We start from the raw sequence: 23,025 nt of genomic DNA, 5'->3' as shown, positions 1-23,025 counted from the left end.
ATTATTCTGATGCCTATACATTTCTCTTTCATTTCCTCACCTTTTAGCCCCCTCTTTTCCCCTTCTCCCTCCTTTCATTTGTCTGACTTCCTTCTTCCAATTCACCCTCTGTATTCCCTCTCCTTTCTCCCCCCCCTCCCTCTCGTGTGTCTCGAGGAGGGAGTCAGTGTGGTTACAGTAGATTACAGCAGGGCTCTTCATTTTCTAAGAAATGAGCGGTGGAAGCCCATGAGTCACGACTAAAAGATGCTCTCAGGCTGACAGATGTGGCACCCACACAAAACACCCCCTGATTTTAGTTGTCCCCTTGCTCTGAGCTGCCATGCAGACTTTCCCAGATGTCTAGAAGCACGTGTGTGTGTGTGTGTGTGTGTGTGTGTGTGTGTGTGTGTGTCACTGAGATCCAGCAGAGGGGTTGCCACACTGGCCTGGGGAGGTGAGAGTTTGTAGTCTTTCTGCGTTGTTGTACACTCCAGCAGCCGCCTGGGAGACCTCTGCCTGTCGTAACGAGTCTCTGTCCCCACCAGGGTCACACCACATGCTCATGCGACAACCGTTGTCAACGTCACACTGTCTCCATAGCAACTGCACTAGGCACAGCATCCCCAAGCAGATGTTATAAAGAGACGTGAGCGTGAAAGGAAGTGTGTGTGTGTGTGTGTGTGTGTGTGTGTGTATTTTGAGCTAAATGCTAACATGATGCTAATATTTCTTTATTTCAAATGTAATGTTATGTTGAGGTTCATATCAATGCATATCAGTAGCTAAAATGTACTCAAGAATATTTGTCTAAGGAAGTCTGTCACCAAAATGATTATTTGTAACATTTTTATATTAGCCTTTTTTGTTTCTATATTAGATCCATTTTATGGTTGACTGTTTGTAGATTATAAAAAAAATAATAAAAATCAGTTTGTTTCAGTATACTCTTAATGCAGATCATTCTATTCTAATGTTTACTATGTACCACCATCTTAGTTTAGTGTGATAGCATGCATCGGGGGAATGTAACTAAATACATTTACTCAAGAACTGTACTCACGAAGGCCTACAAATAAAGGGTACTTGTAGTCTACTTTGAGTATTTCCATTTTATACTACTTTACTTTACACCACCACAATGCAGAGGGAAATATGGGGAACCTTTTACTCCACTATATTTATTTTACAGCCTATTTACCTACTTTGCAAGTGAAGATTTAACACATAAAATACAAACTACAGTAAATGCTACTTAAACAATAATGCATCGGTCATAATAATACAATAGTAGGCTATAATACATATAATTATATATATATAATATTACATTTGTATACCTCAAGTACAATTTGCTAATAATAATCTTGCACTTTTACTTAACAACGTGACACTTTCAATGTAAGACTTCCACTTGTATTGGAGTATTTTTATATTGCAGGATACTACATTCACTACCACTGTTAGCATGCTAACATGTGTTAATTAGCACTACATTAACACACAAGACATGAGGATTCATCCTCTGGCCAACAGGAATGCCTTTGCAAAATGTCACGGCAATCCATCAAATAGTTTTTGAGACATTTCAGTATGAACCAAAGCCTTAGACTAAACTCATCAACCCTCTGTTAGCAACGTTGAGTCCTCGCACACCAGTGGCAAGCAAGAGGAAAAAAATCAAAAAGACGAGAAACATTCCTCAGTTCACATTTTTATTAGGAAAATCATTTTGCAGATTTGATTATTAGTATCATCAATAATATATATATATATATATATATATATATATATATATGGATATATATATATATGTTATTTTCAGTTATTCAGAGGATGCATCAGCACAGTATATCTTAATAGGAAGACTATTGCTAGAATAAATATCTATACATCATAACTAGTTAAATAAATAAAAAAAGTCCCAACAGGAAAAAAAACAATAATTTACAAAAAACAATAAGTGCTTTAAAGAAATATAACATTTGCAAAACCAAAGGCCGTAAATGCTGCTGAGGAATTTATTTAAAAAATACAAAGATGATTCACAGTTTGTGTCCTTGTTCTCATGCTGGCTGGAACACCAATAGGGACCATGCAGGAATGAAGGGCCAGAGCGACAGGATAGTACCGAACTACTTTACCCACAAAGTCTAAATGCCCCACTTTATGCCCCCGGTCCACAAAACACAGCTTGTGAGGATCTGAGGCGATCAGATGAGATATAAAGGGGTGAGCCAGAGAGGTTAATGGGGTTCATTTTCCACTCATCCTCCAACACTGATTTCCTTCAGATCCTCTGTCTCTTTGCTCGACTCGACAGGATTGTAACAGGCCCTCGTTGGTAGGAATGAGTTTATGGAACATACCTTAGTAAGACTAGAAAACAACAACCTTTCTGTGTCTTTAGATTTACTGACTGCCCTCTGTTTCAGCGTCACAGGGTCATGTTTCCCGCCCTGCTATGGAAGAACACGTGTGAACCACACTTTCTCTGCTCTTAACATGACCTGTAAGTACCAAGTCCCCTCAAACAAGGTGAGGTAAACTTTGCCTGGTCTTAATCTAAATTTGCTGCCAATGTAGAATTCTATGGAGACCCAAAGTGTGATGTAATATTAAAGAAATGAATATGAAATAAATAATCAATTACATAAAGACAAAAAATATTGTGAAATAATCCAAATATATTTCTAAAACTCAACTTAATATTATTAAATATAATTGTATCCTGCTTCTTTTCACAATAGCATTATTTAATTGAAATACATTTATATTTTTAAATGGCCTTTCCCCAAATTCAGTTTTTTATTTCACAATACCATTTTCTAAGGTCAAACGATTATTCATTTTGACATCATATTTAATTGATCTAATATTGGTCACTTTGGGCTTCCGTAGTGTTATCCCTTTTAAAGTCAATTAGCTGTTGTTCTTGCAGAGAAAGTTATAGCATACTTTGGAAAAAAGCCCTAAGTTTTATCGACTTCATGATAGCTGGTGAAGTTGACAAAGTCACCAAGTAGTTCTCCTCTAAAGTAAACTTTAAAAGTTTTGCTGTGTTACATTGACTTCTCAGGTGACGGCACCTTTCACACCACAGCATCCGTTCCTCTGCACATTCTTCTCCCTCATCTCTGAAATATTAAGTCCTTTAAAACACTATTTACAACTATCTACAATCATATGTGAGCAGGATCGGCCTTCCGTCTGTTCAAGTGCAACCGACTCACAAACACAACAAAAAGAACTGGAGGGATGAATATGAAAGAAACTCAAGATTTCAGGGGGCGGAAAGCTGATTTACGGAGAAGTAATGCTTACAGTGGTGCCTGTACAACAGCGCAGAGCAGAACAAACAGCCAGTGAGAGAATGAGGTTTCACTGACAAGGCCTGTGTGTGAATGTAAAATGCATGTTTAAGTGTGCATGTGCAGCTAAGGGCATGCAGTCTGTCTATTTTGCCTCCATGCCTGTTTCTTTTTTTGCCTGTGGGTGTGTGTGTGTGTGTGTGTGTGTGTGTGTGTGTGTGTGTGTGTGTGTGTGTGTGTGTGTGTGTGAGTGTGTGTGTGTGTGTCAGTTTGAGGAGTGCTAGATGACTCATGCAGAAATGTGTAGGCATTATTCACAGGAAAGCTTCAAATCTGACAGACAGACATTTCATAAGATGGTACTACAACACACACACACACGCACACGCACACACGCCAGAGTGAAGGGATGCAAATAGGTGACTGATTGCGCACATACATGGATGCATTCATGGACGCGCACACACACACAAGCAGAGACAGCAGCAGTGAATATGCTTCATTGATAAATAAGATGAGACAAGCCATGGGAGGACGGGGGCAGAGGTGTCCGTCCTGATTCATGCCAGCATTTAACTCACACAGCCCAAGAAACTCAACGGACCCTCACACACTTCCCATGCACGCCTCCTCACATGCAAGGACATTTGAATCTTACACAGGCTAGTTAGTTAGTGCGCTCAATATTTTCACACTATTTCTATTAATAACCTCTCGCTCCAGCTTGTTTTCCATACTGCTCTCGCACGCTGTCTCATTGTTTGTCCCTCTCTTGCTGTATCATATTCCACACAGGAACATGAACAACGACAGTGTCCTGTAGACGTCAGCCGAACAACAGATTGCACAAACATGCGCTCGCAAGCTGGCGTTTTGCGTGAAGCAACCCGACGTGTCAAGCTCATATTTATGCAGTGTGTGCACCACTGCTGCCGGTAGCTACACATCAGATCAGGCCAGAACTGTCGGATATCCATACAGATCATTTCTAGCTTTTGTTTTTCTAGCTATTTAACCTTATTAAGAAGTACACATGAGACAGAACTCCAGTCTTCTGGCATCTAAAACAAACCAAGACAAACTATTTCAAATACAACGTGTTAAAAACATAAGCTTTAACGGCCATGGAGTGGAACCTTTAGTTACATATTCACATTTTGCTAGTATTATCCGATTGGTAGATCTGAAGAGTGGATGTGTCAAATACAATATATCATGATCATTATTATTAAGCTGTATATTACAGTACATAGCAACATCGAACCTCCTACTGTAACAACATTTCCTGGTTACAAAAGGACTTATTCCCAGAAAGACAGCGGGTACAGTGTTTCTTTACATGGGTAACATCTTACTTGAAGCTCTTTTAAACATTTCATTCAACTACCTAATACTTTATTTACACTAACTACACTGTTGGAAATAGTTTTTTTTGTGGGTCTGAGGGTGTGTACAATGCAGGAGGAACATTTTACATGGTGCTTATAAATGAGGCATCGCTGATTAATAAGTCTTCAAGTAAAATGTCACCCTAAAGTGCCCAGTTGTTGATTCTGCTGCACACATAAAGACAGAGACGGACGGAAACAGTTGCTGCACTTTTTTTTTTCTTTCTTTCTCCCCCCCCCCCCCACCCCCCCCAGAGAGATGAACACACAGTTAAAATCAGCCATCATCTGTGTCTTTGGGTTTAACAGTACAGGATTATCCTCCACCCAAAGGGTTGTTTAAACCGCCTGAGAGATGGAGAAAAGTAGACAAATAATCTGATCCTCCTCCAGCGTCCTATACGACCTACAATTCCGAGGGGTTACATCACATTTACCACAGCCAACTGGTCAACATCACGATACCCTGTTGTTCAGCAGAACCACAACGTCATTGTGCCATGTACCGGACGATTAAAACATCTACAGACGGAGAAGCTACAGGTGATCATGATGGGATTTGTTCCTCCATGTTCAGGACTGGTGAATAAATGTTAAAAGATGAAAAATCGCACAAAAAAGGAAGAAAAACAAGACAAAAAAATGTACAAATAGACATGTCGGTAAAAAAGTATTGTGCTTTTGGCTGTCCTGTGTACACTGTGTACAATATTTAGAGCTCCTGCGTGGAACAAAAGGGTGTAGACATGCACTTTGGACATACAGTAGAGCTCCAGGAGGATATTCTGTGTTAAGCGGAGATCATTTAAACATAACGTAGGCAAACACATGATAAATAACAGTTGTGTGTGTGTGTGTGTGTGTGCATGTGAGTGTGTGTTTATGATATAAAGTGCAATGTGAGGGCATCGAGGCTGAGTGAGCCCTGTTTGTCTTCATGTAGTCAGTCAACAGTGTTACTCAGAATAACTTTTTTTAACACTTGCATGAATGCATTTGTGCGCATGCTGTGTGTGTGTGTGTGTGTGTGTACGACTCATTCTGTTTCCTGTTTACCGATGCCTGAGCGTATGAGAGGTAATGTGGCCAAACCAACCAAAGAGGAAACAGAATTTTGCGATTTAGGTCGCACTGAATAATTGACGTGGAACAATTTTACATCCATCCCTTATTTATTAATTTCTTTCACGGTGTGCTTTTGTTTAAAGAGGGCTTTTAAAAAAAAAAAAAAAAAAAAAAACTTTTACATGACTATAAAGAGCATCATAAAAAGCAAACAAACACAAAAAAAAGGCAAAAGAAGAGAAACCTTCATGTGAAAAGTGCCAAAGTAAACTGACATTCTTGACCTCAGAACCAAAAATCATCCCTTTCGTTTTAACCAGTTTGGCGATGATTATCAGAGTGTATCGTCCTCGTAGACAAGGCAGACTTGTATTTCTGTTTCCTATGTTTGATGAGAGTCCAGGTTCATCCAGAGTTATTCTACACTAGATGAGAGTCTTAAAAGGATCGTTGCGTCGTGTGCATACCCTGCCGCTGGATGCTTCTCCACTTCAGATGAGGACGTTTTGAGAGTTTGCAGATTTTTAGTATAATGACAGTTTGATAAAAGGTAAAGGGTCTTTTTTTTTTTTATCTTTCTGGACGGAGGATTAAGATGAAGGGATGAGAAGATTAAGCTTTAATGCTTCAAACCTAACCCTTTGACTTGTGAAGGATGTGCCAGTTTGGGCGGGGCATGTGCAGACTAGATGGAAAACATTTAAATACCCCATGTGTATTTACATCAGAGTCCTCTGGGATGGAGCAGGGTTGCCATGTTTTGCTGCTTGAACAGTGTTCACGCGAGCAGTCTCACGCCTTCGAGTCCTGCACATTCTAGCATGACGGCCTCTTACAGTAGCGTTTCCACTAGATGAGTGAGCTTAACTAACTTTATCGACTCTGTAACATATACATTACGTTTCTCATAGTTGTTATAATATGGCGGTATGCGAAGGGTGAGGCTGCTGGGATGACGAGGGGTGTGAGCTGAGCAGGGAGGGAGGGGTTGGATGTAGAAGTGAGAGAGGACACTAAATGTTTAGTGTTGATCAGGAACCTTCAGTCTTTTTTTTTTTTTTCACGGGGTGCTGCAGTCTGTTGTATTTATTGCAGTCCAAGGTCGTGATGAGCTCCTCAGCCAGGTTTTGTGGCACATGGATGATGCAAAGGTCCACATGTTGCTCCCTTGTCGACGTCCATAGGTAATTCATCTTTGACACGCACTTCGTGTTTACAATTTGCCTCTCGATATTCCGCGTCAGTCCACCCTCATTTCTCCTTTTAGCAGAATGAAGATGGATGTAAAGCTCCGAACTGAAACCCTGTTTTTTTTAAATAACTGCTGAGTTGTGTTTGCGATCGCACCAGTCAAACGGAGGAGGATATGGATGATGAGATTCCTGTTACCTTCCAGACGTGTTGCTCTGAGAACATGTAGTGAGTCCCTCCTCTTGTCTTCCTTCTCTTCCTCCTTTTTCTCTGTATTTCTCCCCCCCCCCCCCTCTCAACCTCCCCTCTCCTCCTCTTCTGGATTTACATCACGCTGCATTTGCCCTTCAGTCTCTCAGCGCGGGACTGCTTCCCTGAGCGCTTGCCGTCGATGTTGAGACTCATGTTCCTCTTCTTGTCCAGGTTGAGGAGCTCCTGGAAGAGCTCGGTTACATTGTGGTTGGTCTTGGCCGACGTCTCCATGAAGGCGCACTTCCACTGGTTGGCCTGGGCTTCACCGTCCTTGGTCTCCACCTCCCGCAGGGTCTCATCGCTCTTGTTGCCCACAAGCATGATGGGGATGGCCTCAACGTTGCCCTTTATTGCCAAGACCTGCAGAGGAGGAAATCAAGAGCAGGGCTTGTTATGTTCTGGCCGGTCAGTGCACATTAGAAATACATTGATCTGATGACAAGACTCTATATCTGCAGGAAAGAAATCTGTTTTCCTAATGTTTCATTTTTTCTTTTATATCAAATATTATATCTTACTTTTATGGTGTTAATCCTTGTTTTATTAAAAAAAACTACTTACTTTTGGTAGAAAGTAACTAAGTACATTTACTGAAGTACTTAAGTACAATTTAGAGGTACTTGTACTTGACTAGTTATTTACTGTTATTTTATATTTCTGTAAGAAATATTGTCTTATTTATTTAATGAATTGAATTACTTCACAGATTCAGATTAATAATGAAAATGTAATATATATATTATTATAAGCTCCACAGCGGTACATAAAGTAATGAAGATGAGCTCCACCTTTAACTGCAACATTAAAGTGATACATACATTCATCCATGATATATTTGATATAATTCAGCATTATTACATATATTATAATAAAAGTAGGCATTGTGCAAATTGAGTACTTTTAATTTTTGTACTTAAAGTATATGTGATACTTATACTATTGTACTTTTACTTAAGTACATGGTCTGAGTACTTCTTCCACTGAACTTCATGGCTGAATCGTGCAACAAAAACAACATTTATTATTATTATTTATTAAATAAAACAAACAGCTGTGAATTTAGAGGTTTAGCAAGTCATGGAAGTAAAAGATCTTTCCTATATTTCCATTCTGTATTTAATTATAATGCATGTAAAGTTCACAGTACGCACTGACCTACAATCAACCCAGCCATCCACAAAACACACACACCCCATCACTCCCCACCTGTTGGTATATGGGTTTGAGCTCCTCCAGGGACTGTTTGCTTGTGATGGAGTAGACCAGGATGAAGGCATGGCCTTTAGAGATGGACAGGCGCTGCATGGCCGGGAACTGGTGGCTCCCTGTGGTGTCGGTGATCTGGAGGGTGCACACGCTCTTATCGCAGCTGATCACCTGGCGGTAGGTGTCCTCCACTGTGGGGATGTAGGTGTCCCTGAAGGTGCCCTTCACGAAACGCAGGACCAGGGAGCTCTTCCCCACTCCACCTGCCCCGAACACCACCACACGATAGTCGTTGCTCTGCTCCGGCATTCTGCCCCCCTCAGGCTTAAGACAGTGTTACACCTATGATGTTGAGGGTGGGTGAGAAGGGGGGAATGGGGAGAAGAAGATCATTTTAGCAAAAAGGAATTTAGCAAATGAGCTGTCAGAAGATCACAAAGCAGATGGAGGAACAGGAAGGGGACTTAACCTCAGCCAGTGGGTGTGAAAGCACTCTAACAGTCCTCGTGGTCTGACTATGAGCCAGAGTACAAATTAGAGAGGATGAGGTTGGTGAGGCTCCAAGTGTTTCACCTGACGCAGACATTTCCCTGATCAATACTCTTCGCAGAGTCACAGTTCCTCAGTTTCAACCCCAAAAACATTCCAGCGTTTCCTCATTTATCAACTGCAGCAACTGCAGCAAACCCTGGAGGAGACAGAGAGTCCTTGCAGCACAGGAGAAAAACAATAACAATAACATGAACTCATGTATAATACAACGCAATCCGATACAAGAACTCAAAAAAACAGCTCTTAAAACCCCCCCCTCTCCAAAAGCACATTATTATTGGCATCACAAAAGATGAGATAGTGAAGGTTGCATGTGTGCATGATCATTTGTACACATCTTAAATGTATGTTTGACAAGACTTCTCAACAAAAACTGATTCCCTTCAGCGTCTCTCTGCCTCGATCCAAACACAGAGCGGGACATTGTAATATCACTCTATCATAGAATAGACTATCTTTAATCTATATTATATTAACAATGGATCAAATAACTACGTATATGTGAACGATATCTAGTCACAAAAAAATAAAGAATTATCTCAGACTACGCAGTTCCATTCAGCTCTACGGAGCCTTAAGGCGTCTTTCAGCTCATTGTTTTGGTTCAGCCTCGCGCCTCTCAAAGCCTCGCTTCATGCAGCAACATGCAGGCAGGTGAAGCTCTGATAAACCGACTGTACGCTACCTGCTCAGCACCAAAACGACAAACAAAGTTAGCTAGCTGGTGAACATAAATGTCATCAAGGTGTTAATAGAAACCAAAACAGAGCTAAAGTAAAATATTTCACTTAAATTCACCAGTTGGCCAGACACACGACTCCAAACTATTTAGCATATCACCTTAAACATGTGTCAGTGTTGTGTTTACAGCTTGTTGCTCTGTCCCCCAAGTGGCCAAAAAACATGATCAATGAATGCATTCCATTTAGAAACCATTTATAATTTGTATTATGAAATACCTGCTGTGCACATCTAGTGCTGTACCTGTAAGATATCCCCTCCAGACATAAGGGAATTGAAACAAAGCCAGGATTGCATCATATGGAAACTACAATTAAACATAGTGTGATAAATAAACTAAAACCACCAGATACACAATGCATGCAGTCAGGTTTCAAATATAATATTCACATTATTAAGTAAAACAATAAGCAGATCATTAAAAGTATATATATATATATATATATATATATATATATATATATATATATATATATATATATATATATATATATATATATATATATATATATATATATATATATCTAAAAGCTACAATAAAGCTGATTTGCAGTCAGCAGCAACACTGCACATTGAAGGACTCTACAAATCTTCACTTTTAATGTTACCTGCTGCAACTCATACATATGCATCAGCACAATGTCCTCACACCTAATGAATTGCTATCTGTGTAAGTGCGTGTGTGTCTGCTGAGCGTCTGTGCATGATTACGCATTGTATCTGTTGCATTATTTATCTGCTGTGGTTCTAAACTTGCTTTGAGGCCCTATAATAAGATACTCATTCAGTTGTGATCGTGTGCTGCTCTCGAAGCTTTAGCTGTAATGAAACAGTAAATTGACATCAATACTAGATGGAATAAGTGGATTTCTGTCATGCTTGCACTGCTGGAATCCACTATTGATGGCAGCGCCTCTGTAATTGCATTGCCAGGTTGGAGATAATATCAGTCAAGGAGTTCTAAATAAATGAGGATTCAGGGAGTGCCTCTTGAGTTTTATAGTCAATCTATAGCTGTAAGTCTGGATGACATGTAAGAGTGTTTTATATCCATGCTGAACACACAGCCACAGTTTAATTTGCAGATGAGTCTTCTGATCATACGCCTGCAGACTGTTAACTGTCCATGGTCTGGCAAAGCAGAACGACGTGTTTAATGGTCTTAGGGTTACGCTCTCACAGCAAGGAGTATGAAGCTCTGATACACCCGCTGTACACTACCTGCCCAGCACCAAACGACAGAAGGACAAGGAGAGTGACTAGCTGGTGAACATAGTGGAGCATTTAGGATCTAAGGAGACGAATATGAGCCAGTGGAGACCAAGAAATAAGCTGAACGTTGGACTCCAACAAGACTCCAAATGAATGCTAATGTTGCTCAAGTAAAAATCTGCTGATTTGTAATTCAAGTGTCCAAAAGATTTAATTGCAGAGATCTGGAAAGATATGGCAACATTGCTACAAAAAAGTCAGATGGGGCAAGATCGCAGAGTGGTCAGATAATCGTTAAAAAGCAATTCAGTTAAACAGTTTTGCCAGATGATCTAAACCTCTTCACATCAAAATGTCAATAGCAATCCCTCCTCGCACGCAGTTCAACTTTAAGGTCGAAGTTGACGTCTGTCTGTAGACCGTAAAGGTTAATTACAGTTTGCCTTCATTTTTATCATCCAAATAAATTTGGTCTGAATCCTTTTTTAGCAGTGTATCCGTGTTCCCAGATCTCTGCGACTTGGTGAGTGCAGTGTTATTTTTAGAGATAGAGATGGTGGCCTACACAACAAAAAGATCCAAGTCTTTGAACAAAGACTGCAGTGCGTCTATTGTACTGATATTTTGACAATTATAATGAAATACTGGAAGGAAAGGTATCAAAAATAATACAAAATCTACAACTGACCAAATATCTAGAATCAAAGCATAAGGACTGGTATGATTTCTGTGCTTTAAAAAGCTGATCCGTCTGGAGCCACACACGTGTGCTTGAAACTATTCTTGTTATTTATCCGTCTGTATCCGTTTCCTCTTCATTTATGCATCTTGAAAATGTTTTTCTTTGACCTGCTTCCGTCTCCTGCTCTCACTCTCCCCAGGCCTCCATGCTGTTGGATCAATAAACTAAGGCCTCTGTGGTTTTGATCGATGGGGCTCGTCTGTCTGGGTCCCGTCAGTCTGTCATCCTGCCTCGCTCGGTGCCTGTTGGGTTTGTTTTTTTTGGACGGGGATTTCAGCTCAGTGACAACGATCTCGCTCATCAAAACCTTCCTCCGCTCCCTCCCGTCTTTCACTTGAACTAAAATTAGCTGCCTCCCTCTGTCAGCAGCTATAAATGCACACAGGTGCAACCTCACAGTGACACACATACACATGAAAGCACACACATACACATGAAAGCACACACACACAATGTACTTCCGCTCCTTCAACGTTTGTCCTTGACACCAGGCCTGTGAAATTAATGACACTCCTCCCAAACACAAGCTGTCTCTCTCCCTTTCCCCCCCTCCTCTGCTCTTGCTTTATTTGAAATGAGAGGACTGCAGTTCCTTAATGAATTAATGGTATACTATAAATGAATCTGTGGCAGTGCAGCCATATTCCATTAGCAGATAGCTTTGGCACAGACCAAACAGGGCCTCCTCTCTTCTCAGTCAGGGAATAGACGCAGCGCAGCCTTCGCTAGTCGTTTATTTCACAGTGCGAGCGAGGAAATGTCACCTTTAGTGAAAATATGCACATAATTTCCCTCAAGAGAGCCACTTACACAGCGGCACAAAGGAAGCGCATTAACCAACATCAAACACAATGCCATTCAACAGATCAAGAGCGTGATTAAATAGACACCCACAAAGCCGTCCCGTGGTGTCTTGTGGAGAAAGGTTTTTTATTTATTTAATCAAGCCGCGGATACCGGAATGCTGCGGATACACGGCTATTTACTGAAGAACGTTTTACATGATCAACAGATTTACAGCTCAAGGTTTTTTCTGGAATATTCTGGCCATAGCTGTGAACACACACACACGAACACACACACACACACACACACACACACACTTATCACAATGTCTGCAACCTGCACAACGTATCTTCAGCTGCCAGACTGTCAGATAGTGTATGAACATGTGTGTGTGTGTGATGTGTGTGATGTGTGTTTGCATCTGTGCAGTCAAGCGAAAGACTCCCTGTTCTCTGCACACACATCAGCTCAAGTGTGTGTGTGTGTGTGTGTGTGTGTGTGTGTGTGTGTTTTACCAGAGGAATGAAAGTGCATTTTCAGCAAGAGCAATTTATGGACCTCAGCATTTTCATTAGGTTTGAGCAGACTGTAGAGGTTCAATTTATACATTTTGATACAGTCTCAGACATTCAGTCACGCTGCTGCTTCACACCTGCTAACTAAACACAGAAATGGAAAGCCCGTAGAAAACAGCTTGCACGCTCATTTTGATAAGCTGTTGGAGTTTTAACTTCATCTGTCATTTAAAGCTGCGATTTGTCGACTAATCGATAGTTGACAATTATCTCCGACAATTCGTTAAAGCAATTTTGCATGCACAAATCAGCCTATCAAATATGGAGATTTCTTTTTTTTTCGCTTTTTTTATATTATATTAAACTGAATATCTTGGAGGTTTGGACTGACGAAAATAAACATGTAAAGACATCACACCTTTTCCTGACCTTTTGTAGGCCAAACGATTAATCTAGAAAATACTCAGCAAATGAATACATAAAGAAAATAATCGTTAGTTGCAGCCCCACCGTAGTTTTACTAAGCGTGTGTGTGTGTGTGTGTGTGTGTGTGTGTGTGCGTGTGTGTGTGTCTCTATTGGAGAAAGATGATGCAAAGAAAAGTAACATTCCCTTATTGTTACAAGTTACATATGTGTACATAAATTAAACTTTAAACAAATGTCCCATTGTGTATTTCCCTCTTAGCATATAAATATGTTTTGTTATGGGAAAATAAATTATTTTTTATACGACGAAAACTGCTTCTTTTCAAGTTTTAGGTTCCACCAATAAGAACTTTCACTGCCATTGGATGGAAACCTACAAAATGTCTACTCTTCATAAACTTATAGAAGCAGTGTAATCTTTAGTTAGATTAGTTTTTTTAGGTAAAGGAATAGTTTGACATTTTGGGAAATACTATATTAAGTGTTTCTCGTTTAATCCATACAAAAACTAAAGTGTAAAAAATGTAATTTTCGTCCCCGCGCCCGGCCAAGAAATAGAAATAGTCCTCCCATAACTCCCTTTGAAAGCACTAATTGCTCAAATTAAATAAATGGGATATAAGGTGTAATTGAGTGAGCTTTAGGAGGTGTTGGTAGGCGGCTTATGTGACCATTGACCAGAGCAAAGCTAGCTGTTACCACCCGTTTCCAGCCTTTATGCTAAACTAAGCTAGCTTACTCTGAGTGACTAAATAGTGAAGATGTTTAATTTAATTTGCATTAACCCCCCCGTGTTACATGATTCAATAAGAACAACAACACATAATTAAGTTGAAGTCTTAAGGCCAAGTGTGATAGATGTGTGTATATGCATAAGTAACTGTGGGTATGCTTGAGGTGTGTGAAGGCTGTGTGAGACTATGGGTGTGTCTGATTCTCATCAGTGTCAATCTATACTGTGATTGAGCATACAGCACCGTACATGCATGCAGTATGCACCTTAGATTGTACAAGAGATTGCAGCACTGTGGTCTTGGCTTAGCAGCTAATCATTGAGCTTAACCTCCTCTGTGCGGCTGGCCTGCTCCGCATTGACCCAATTCCCAGGACTTAAGATACCAGCGGTGTCTCTATAAGACAACACGCAGCTCCGGATGAAGCCCTTTGATACTCCATGCATGCACATCCCTTTGAGTCAGCATGCACTGACAGTAACACTGTGGCATGGGAATAACAGCAGAGCTAGATACCAAAACAACGCGAGTGACATTTATCCGTCTATTGATACTCGCAACTTCACATTTAAATTGGACCAGAAGGTTTCGCAGCAGAAGATCCATCTATCAAGCACGGAACAAGCTTCCACAAATTTCCCTCTCAGCACTATTTTTGCAAGTTCACTGGCGAGCTGTGCACGGTTTCCCTGGATGATTCAGAAATAAGAACAACCTCAACTTTTAGAATGATGGTGGGTATAGAGCAAACTTTCTACTTTCCCCACATTAAGCACAATGCAGACTTTTAGGCCTGAAACATTTTAGAGTTCACACCAAAAGAAAAGCGTCTTGTGTTTGCCTGGATGATTGACAGTATTAATCCTTAATCTCTGATTTGTCAATATGGTATGTAGTAACAGCAAGTGTGGTTAAATACTACAGAAAGCACTCCTAGAGCAGCTTCTTTGTCACAAATACAACAGAAGAGCAACTGGTGTATCCGTTTAAAGTGCAACCAAACGTCAATGTCAATGTCTGTCAATGCCAGATCTATAGTATGTCTACGCTATGTCTGCACTGTGCTGGGAGAAAGGTGGAAAGTTCGAAGCTTGAACATAATGTCATAAAACAATAGTTATAAAACAATTATCACGAACAAGCCACAATGTGTTTAGCTCGCTGGTATGTCTGCAAAAAAGGTGCTAGAAGGACAATAACATTGAATTTTTCCAAACTATATTTAAAACAATCCACCTACTGAACCCAACAGACCTGCCCTTACTGCAAAAGCAAACTATTTATCATCATTAGCGTCTAGCTTATTAGCACCAGTGCTTAGAGAGGGGCAACAAGGGAAGACCAAAAAACTGATTTTCACAAGCAAGATGTCCACTCCCCTCGGCTTTATTTAAACTAACCGTCAGTACACCGCCGCTTCAGCTGTTCAGAGTCTGCATCTACAAACATCTATGTACATGCCACTGCTCTCTGATACACGAAGTCTAAATGGAAATGTATAGTAAATGTGCAATTTCTAGAAGAGTTTAGGAAAACCTCCATCAGATTAATTCCTGAGCTGCAATCAAACCCTGCAACCATAATCACACTGATTCTATGCCGCAGTTAGTTTTTTTACACAGAACTGGATGCAACATGGTTATGTAATTAATCTTTGAGTGTGCATTAGCACTGAGTATTAGCTTGACCTGAGGAACCCTGGGTTGCTCCGTCTGGCTTCTCCATGAGACTCTGATAATACCTCGGCCTGGCAATCTGGGAAACACAGAGGCGCCTGAATATTGACAGCCGAACGAGTAAAAGAAATTCAGTTTCCAGCACTGGTTATAGAGCAATTATGTCTGTTTTCAAGTCTGCATAATTTATTCAAACTTGTTTTAGTTTTTTTTTCCAAAAAAAAGCCTATTTTTGGAAGCCATGAAGGCCCCGACCTGCTGGAGTGTGATGCAGAAGCCTGCCTGCAGTGACAGATGGTGACAGGGTTGGTGCTTTTGGATTGACTCCACTGGTTTCTACAGGCTGATCAACCAGGCACAGCTTTTTTTATAATACCACTTGATCCACGCCTGATAACAACGCAGATGGAGAAAACAAGGGAATCCCGCTCCGGAGTGATTGTGACGCTCCCATGATGCAAGCGGGATTATAAGAAACTGACCGTTAACGTTTCTGTATCTCAAACCACAAAGCACATTACATTTCTTCTCAGATTCAAAAGATAAACGGTGCCGATAGTGTTTTTTAATTAAAAGAACAGCTGATATTTGAACAAAATGTCAAATAAAACACAGTAACTCAGAGGTCACAGTGTGGATAATGGACCAGAACAGCCATCCTGGCCAACTATTAGTTACGCAAAGACCAAGACAATCCTGCCTAATGCCATGTATAATGAATTCTGTATAGACCTTTCAAATGAGCTGATGCCGTCAGAACAACTAAAACCCTTTAGCGATGATCTGTTCCAGTATTAAAGCAGACATTATGCAGTATATAGTTATATATAGCTCATGAGTGCTCAACAGTGATGGTGCACTTGACTAGACTTGTGCTGTCAAAGCAACAGACAGATTAAACATCATCGGGAGACTATAACTTCCAAAAAGGCAAGCTCAGTTTGAAAAGAGTATACATTTTTGTTTCATGCTTTTCATATTTAAAAAAGATCATTGTAAAATCAAGCCTGAAATTATATATTTTCTAGACTTAGAAAAAGTCCCAGACGGGCTGCAACTCATTAAGATTCAGTTATGACACATGCTTCCATTAGTTACAATAAACTAAAATGTTCCACGAAAGGTTAAAAACCACAAGCGTGCAGGAACACAAGCTGTATGCTTCTCTCTCACACGAAGCAGCAACACATCTGAACCCGTTTGTATTAACCTCCTCAAGAACGTCTCTATACTTATTAATACAAAATAAGGATACTACCTACTATAAATATTTTATTTATTCAGGAATAGTTCATTTGAGCATGAATCTGTGTCAACAAGTCACATTTTCACTTCTAGACAAATAGCAGCCATCCAACAAACAACAACTTCACACAGGAAGAAAAACCTCAATGAAAGTTACTGACAAAATAAAAATAAATTATGAATCAGAAACCTTAAATTCATTCATGTTTCTTTATCTTCTGGCCTGATGCGTCACTGTAAGACAATGTGCATATGTGTGAATATTTACATTTTCCTCTTTTTGTTTTTGCCATTAGACTTTAAATGTTTCTCTTTTGATGATGTTTTATTGTCTTGTGTTTGTTTTCTGTACAGCACTTTGTAATTATTGATTTTAATAAGTGCTATATAATAAACTTAATTAATAAGTATTATGTTTCATAATAGAAAAGGATGACAGTGGCTTGAAAGTGGCAGAAAGGAAATGGTGAAAAAGGAAAATTGTCAGGAAAACAATTGTTGTTTAGACTTTAGTAAACCTGTGCGACCATTCAATAAAAGCCTCTAAGATCGAACATGCATGCAGGGTTAATTAATTACGTTTGTAGGAATTAACAAGCTTAATACCCGTCTCAGAAACTGCACCTAAACCATACTAATAATTAATGGTTCTTTTTCATTCTCTGAAGCCACAAAAACGTCTCTGAAAGCCAAAGTTCTCGTGGTCCCAACTGAACTGGACCTGATTGTGATAATTGCAGAAAACTGTTTTTGTCTCCAGACATGAGGAGACATAAGGGACGTCCACAACATAATTCAACATCTGGACCTCGGTTATCCCACACGGCTTTGTGAAGTGTGGTTTAATGAGCCTTTGCTTAAAAAAAAAAACCCCAACAACAACAACAACACTCCAATAAATATCAACTATCAGCATCCACTCATCTCCAACGTCGTCAGAAACGTCAGCATCATCTCCTCTTTCTGTGTGTGTCCTTGTTACCATGTATCGAGTCAGTTCTTTGTCCTGCTTTAGCAGCAGAAGTGTTCTTATGCAACCGTACTGTAGCCATTCAAGGCATACAAACAAATGGACAGGACACTGACACTCCCCCACACTTTCACTTATCCCCATCCTCGACCAAACACATGCATGCTTTATTTAACCTCTCTTTTCTCGCAACCCACACACACAAACACACCCATGGCTGGCAGTGTTACAATGCATACAGGAAGTTGAGTCACAATACATATTCACACACACACAACACACACACACACACACACACACACACATACATACATACACGCAGAAGGCCTGAATGATGCACAACTCCTTTTGCATGTCATGATGGTTCTCCTCTCCAGTCATGAGAGCCACAACAAAACATCACATCAGGCACGGAGGAGGAGACACACAGATCCAGATGGAGGATTAACCATGACATTTGCCACAGAAATCGTGTTTTATGCGTCACGCTGGCGTCATTATTAGTGAATAGTCTAATGTTTGACGTGCATCTCGGTCTCAGGAAGGGGTGGCAGCCAGGAGGAGGTTTGGCGTCGCTCCGCAGATTGGTGCGCAACGCCATTACAGAACACCCTCCTCTGCTTGGTTCATTCATAAATACCAGAGGATCGCCATCTCGCAACGGTGCCATCATTTCGCAGTCGCAGCGAAACCCCCCACGCCCCCCTCATCCTCCTCCCCCTCCTCCAGTAATCCCAACACCCTCATATCTCTGTCCTCTCTCTCTCTCTCTCTCTCTCTCTCTCTCTCTCTCCTGCTGACTGACAATATGGCTGTGCGGGCATAAGGCTACATACAATTCACACGACCGAGGTTATCAAACAGAATGCAAGTCGTGATATTAGCCGGTGTGGATGCATTCTTTTTAAATCAACCGGACACATAAAGAAAATAAGATTTGTTATCCCGTATCAGCCGGGAACAGCAGGGATCGTGTGCGCTCAACACACAGCCAGGCAGAAGGACCGCGGTTACGCCACTGAATACCAACATCTAACCTCCATGTAAGGATGTAGAGATGAGCAGCATTTCTCCATACCTGTTCGTGAAGTATAGCTCCGCTTCAGGCTCGTCCTTGGTTTACACTTATGTAAGACAAACGCCGAAAGCGTCTTAAAGCATTTTACACGGTTCATGTAGAGCTCATGTCGTCCGATTTCCAACACAACCACAGCAGACTCTCTCTCTCTCTCTCTCTCTCTCTCTCTCTCTCTCTCTCTCTCTCTCTCTCTCTCTCTCTCTCTCTCTCTCTCTCTCTCTCTCTCTCTCTCTCTCTCTCTCTCTCTCTCTCTCTCTCTCTCTCTCTCTCTCTCTCTCTCTCTCAGATAGGACGTGGGAGGTGCTATGCCCTCTCCCTTTTTTGTCCACACTTGATTTTCTTTCAGTTCATACACTTCCTAATCGTTGGATGCCAGAAAAATAAGCTATTTAGAACAAACTTCCTCAACAAAGGTTTGTGCAACTGTGGGAATTGGACAACAATATCATACCAACATTAAGAAAATCTCCCGAAAAAAGGGCAATCATAAACACTGCACATGCTACTTCAATCCTAATATTAATAAAGAGCCACACATTAAATCATATGTAATGTAAATATGCCATAAACCTTGAAGTAAAACTATTGATGGTCAAATCACATTAAAGCAGCCCAATTGATGACATTATATTCACAAAAATGTAACCTAAGCAGAGACCCATTTCATTTCCAAATGCTTAGGTCGATGTTTCAGCCACAGCCAGGTAGATATTTATATACAGTTTGTTCCAGTTTCACTTTGGTCTTAAGCTGCAACTGTGAAATAAAACGTCTAATGTTGAGTAAAATGTCATAATTGTTGGATTGAGGCATTTGACTAATCATCTTACATTTTGCTAACATGGATAGGATACAAGGTAAACATAAATTAAGTAGGCTTACGTTTTTATTATACATTTTGACATTAATAAACCATAAATCAAATCAGGCATATAACTGTATCAATAAAGCAGAGTGTCTATGGATAGTGGAAATACAGAGATTCCGTTTTATTAAGACGGTTATATGTAAAGTCAGCTTATATATATATATCTATATATAGATATATATATATATCTATCTATATATATATATAAACCACAATTCACCACAATCGTTGTCTGATCCAGGATCAGCACCACGGACAGTGACATCATTGTGCTTCAGCACCACAGAGAGGCAGAAACACATGAATACAGCAGTGTAAACAGTAGGCTGTATATACTGTAAATACACACATAACATTGCAAAACAACATGTAATGGGCGGAAAGAGGGGAGGACATTGTCGATAAACCAGGAAGTATACCAGCCCAGTATAAGCATGCCCAAATAAATTCTCGGCACATGTCGGCAGGCATGAGAACATTTCATTCATTTTTTTTTTAACATTACACATAAGTGTGAGAAAGCCGTGGTGCTAATAAAGACCCACGGCCGGGCCTTGTTTTGAGCTGTTTGCGTGTACGTGACGGTCTCACTGTATGACTCACCGACTCTCCATCCAGACAGCTGTGTTTGTCCCCCTCTGTCGGTGAGCCGGGGAACTGCAGAGCACAAGCAGACAGGGTGATAGCGAGTAGCATTGATTGTTTCAGCTGGGGGAGATAATGAGCAGGAGATCACAGAGGAGAATGCAGGAGAAAGGATTAGGCAAGAATATGCAGATGGTAAATCAGCTTATTTATATATATATATATATATATATATATATATATATATATATATATATATATATATATATATATATATATATTAGGCAAGAATATGCAGATGGTAAATCAGCTTATATATATATATATATATATATATATATATATATATATATATATATATATATATATATATATATATATATATATATATATATATATATATATATATATATATATATATATATATATATATATATATATATATATATATATATATATATATATATATATATATGAGAAGCGAGGGATCCAGAAATTTAAATCAAAAGTTAGAATTCAAAACAAGAATTAAGAATTTACAGCTAGCTATTTTCAGAATTAAGTCTTCTTACCTTCTTAGGTTAATATGATCTCATCTGCAATAAGTCTAAATGTGTTTTTTTTTTAAAAGCAGGATACAAGAGTAACATCTTAAGGCATTATAAAAAATAGTGAGGCACGATATTGGATTTTTTTTTTGCCATTATCAGATATTTTGCAACTCATTTTGGCCTATTGCAGATGCCGATATACGCAAAAAGCTTTCCACCTAATTGCAGAGAACATCAAACCTCTCCTGTAATAGAGTTAACATATTACTATGCCTACTGTTATCGTGATGGCCCACTGGCAGATGCAGACATAAAATACCCTGCTTTTCAAAATGTGCTCACATTTACTTGGAAAAATGAGAAAAGTACTTAAATTCACTTTGAAATCTTAACTTCTAAATCAACATGTATGTAAAAAATCATTAAGTGCTCAGAAATCGTAAGTCTACAGTGGTGCTTGAGCTAAATGCTAACAAAAGCATGCTAACATGCTCACAGTGACAATGAAAACACTAATATGCTGATGCTTAATATGTATAATCTTTACCACTAACTTCGATAAGTATTCCAACGTTTAAGTAGCACTAAACAGAAAGTACAACTGAGGTGGGAATGTCAAAAATGTAAATAAGCTAAGACACCAGAAGATGTCGGTTATAGATATAAAACTCACCAAAGTCAGTAGAATTCACCATCTGGAAAGCATGAATGTCTCTACCATCTTCATGGCAATACATCCATAAGCTGTCAAGACATGTTACTAAAAAAACTAAAAAGTCAACCTGCTGATGTTTCTTCTGGAAAGGTCTGGGGCTCAGCACAGTCAGTATGGCTCAGCCTCTGGGGAGCACGATTGCATGTACAAAATGTCCTTTTAATCCATACAAAAGGTTTTTGAGATATTTACAAACAGACCTGCATTTCCATCCTTAGAGCTGCGTTGCTGTAGCGTGGCTAAAAAGCAGCGTGTAATAAGAATAAGTACATATAAAACATGCTTTCATACATTGTCTTCTTTTGTCCCTTCCTCAATCAGCTCTTCTGCTACTGTCCTCTGTCATAACAGGCCACACAGTCAATACAAGGCTTTGGATCAATCCACACAGCAACACAACGCAATAATTGGTTTCTGTGTCCAATTTCTGTTTAATCAATAACCTGTCGGCCACCGGTGGCTGAGGGTATACATAACAAACACCCAGCAGACGCATCTTCACAGAAGCCATTTCCAGATGGGTGCCTTCCTTTCCCCGTGGCGCTGTGGCCATAGCACCGGCTCCATCCACCATTTCCCATGCATTACATCCAGTGCACGAACACAAAGGGCCTCCTATTCAGGGCCCCTCAAGCGTGAGTACAGAGCCAAAGACAGATTAAAGTGTGGGTGGTTAGGCTGTCTGAATGCCGATAAATATACTTGAGGGACACGGGTCATAAGATCAAGTGGATACAAAGGATGGGAGAAAAATTGTCTATGGAAATAGCATCTTCCCTGCAACAAATCACGAAAAAGAAAAATGCTATACTAGCTACATCTGCAAATTTAGTAATTTAATAAAAAATACTTTGCTGTATTTAAGTGGATCATATACAGTCCATGATGTGGATATGTAACAATTTTGAAATCTTTAATGTTTCCCAAGACAGCACAAGATATTTTGGAACCATTTACAGATGCAGCAGATAAAAGTTCATTAATAAGAAACATTTGTTCCTGCAAAATGAACTAGAGCCAAATCCGCAGAAGTTATGGATCCAGAAATACAATTTCCCTGACTTGCCTCTGCTATATAAAAACTATTACAGAAATCACTGCCGCGTGAACATTGTAATTTGGACCAAATAAAATCCAATTTCCCACTTTGTGAGGAATGACACTGCTTGGAGAGAGGGCAGAGGAAGAAACGGAAATAAAATCGGAAAGTTTAAAGCCAGACAGGCAGACACTTC

General features: G+C 39.8%; 1 protein-coding gene across 1 annotated transcript; it reads right to left on the bottom strand.

Moving 5' to 3' along the window:
- Positions 1 to 6,246: 6,246 nt before the first annotated feature.
- On the bottom strand, positions 6,247 to 19,287 carry diras1b (DIRAS family, GTP-binding RAS-like 1b). The gene is made up of 3 exons (XM_029460954.1): positions 19,072 to 19,287; positions 8,393 to 8,734; positions 6,247 to 7,546 (listed from the first exon to the last, which is right to left on the bottom strand). The coding sequence occupies exons 2-3, from the start codon at positions 8,699 to 8,701 to the stop codon at positions 7,259 to 7,261; spliced, it is 597 nt and encodes a 198-aa protein (XP_029316814.1). The 5' UTR covers positions 8,702 to 8,734; positions 19,072 to 19,287; the 3' UTR covers positions 6,247 to 7,258.
- Between the last annotated feature and the right edge of the window lie 3,738 nt (positions 19,288 to 23,025).

This window comes from Cottoperca gobio, chromosome 22, assembly GCF_900634415.1.
Source record: "Cottoperca gobio chromosome 22, fCotGob3.1, whole genome shotgun sequence".
NCBI classification, from domain to species: domain Eukaryota; kingdom Metazoa; phylum Chordata; class Actinopteri; order Perciformes; family Bovichtidae; genus Cottoperca; species Cottoperca gobio.
This window is presented reverse-complemented; position numbering and strand designations above follow the sequence as displayed.

Coding starts and splice junctions, on each gene's coding strand:
- diras1b (XM_029460954.1), bottom strand. CDS start 8,701: ATGCCGGAGCAGAGCAACGACTATCGTGTGGTGGTGTTCGGGGCAGGT. Junction 7,547..8,392: donor TCAAACCCATATACCAACAG/GTGGGGAGTGAT, acceptor CCTCCTCTGCAG/GTCTTGGCAATAAAGGGCAA.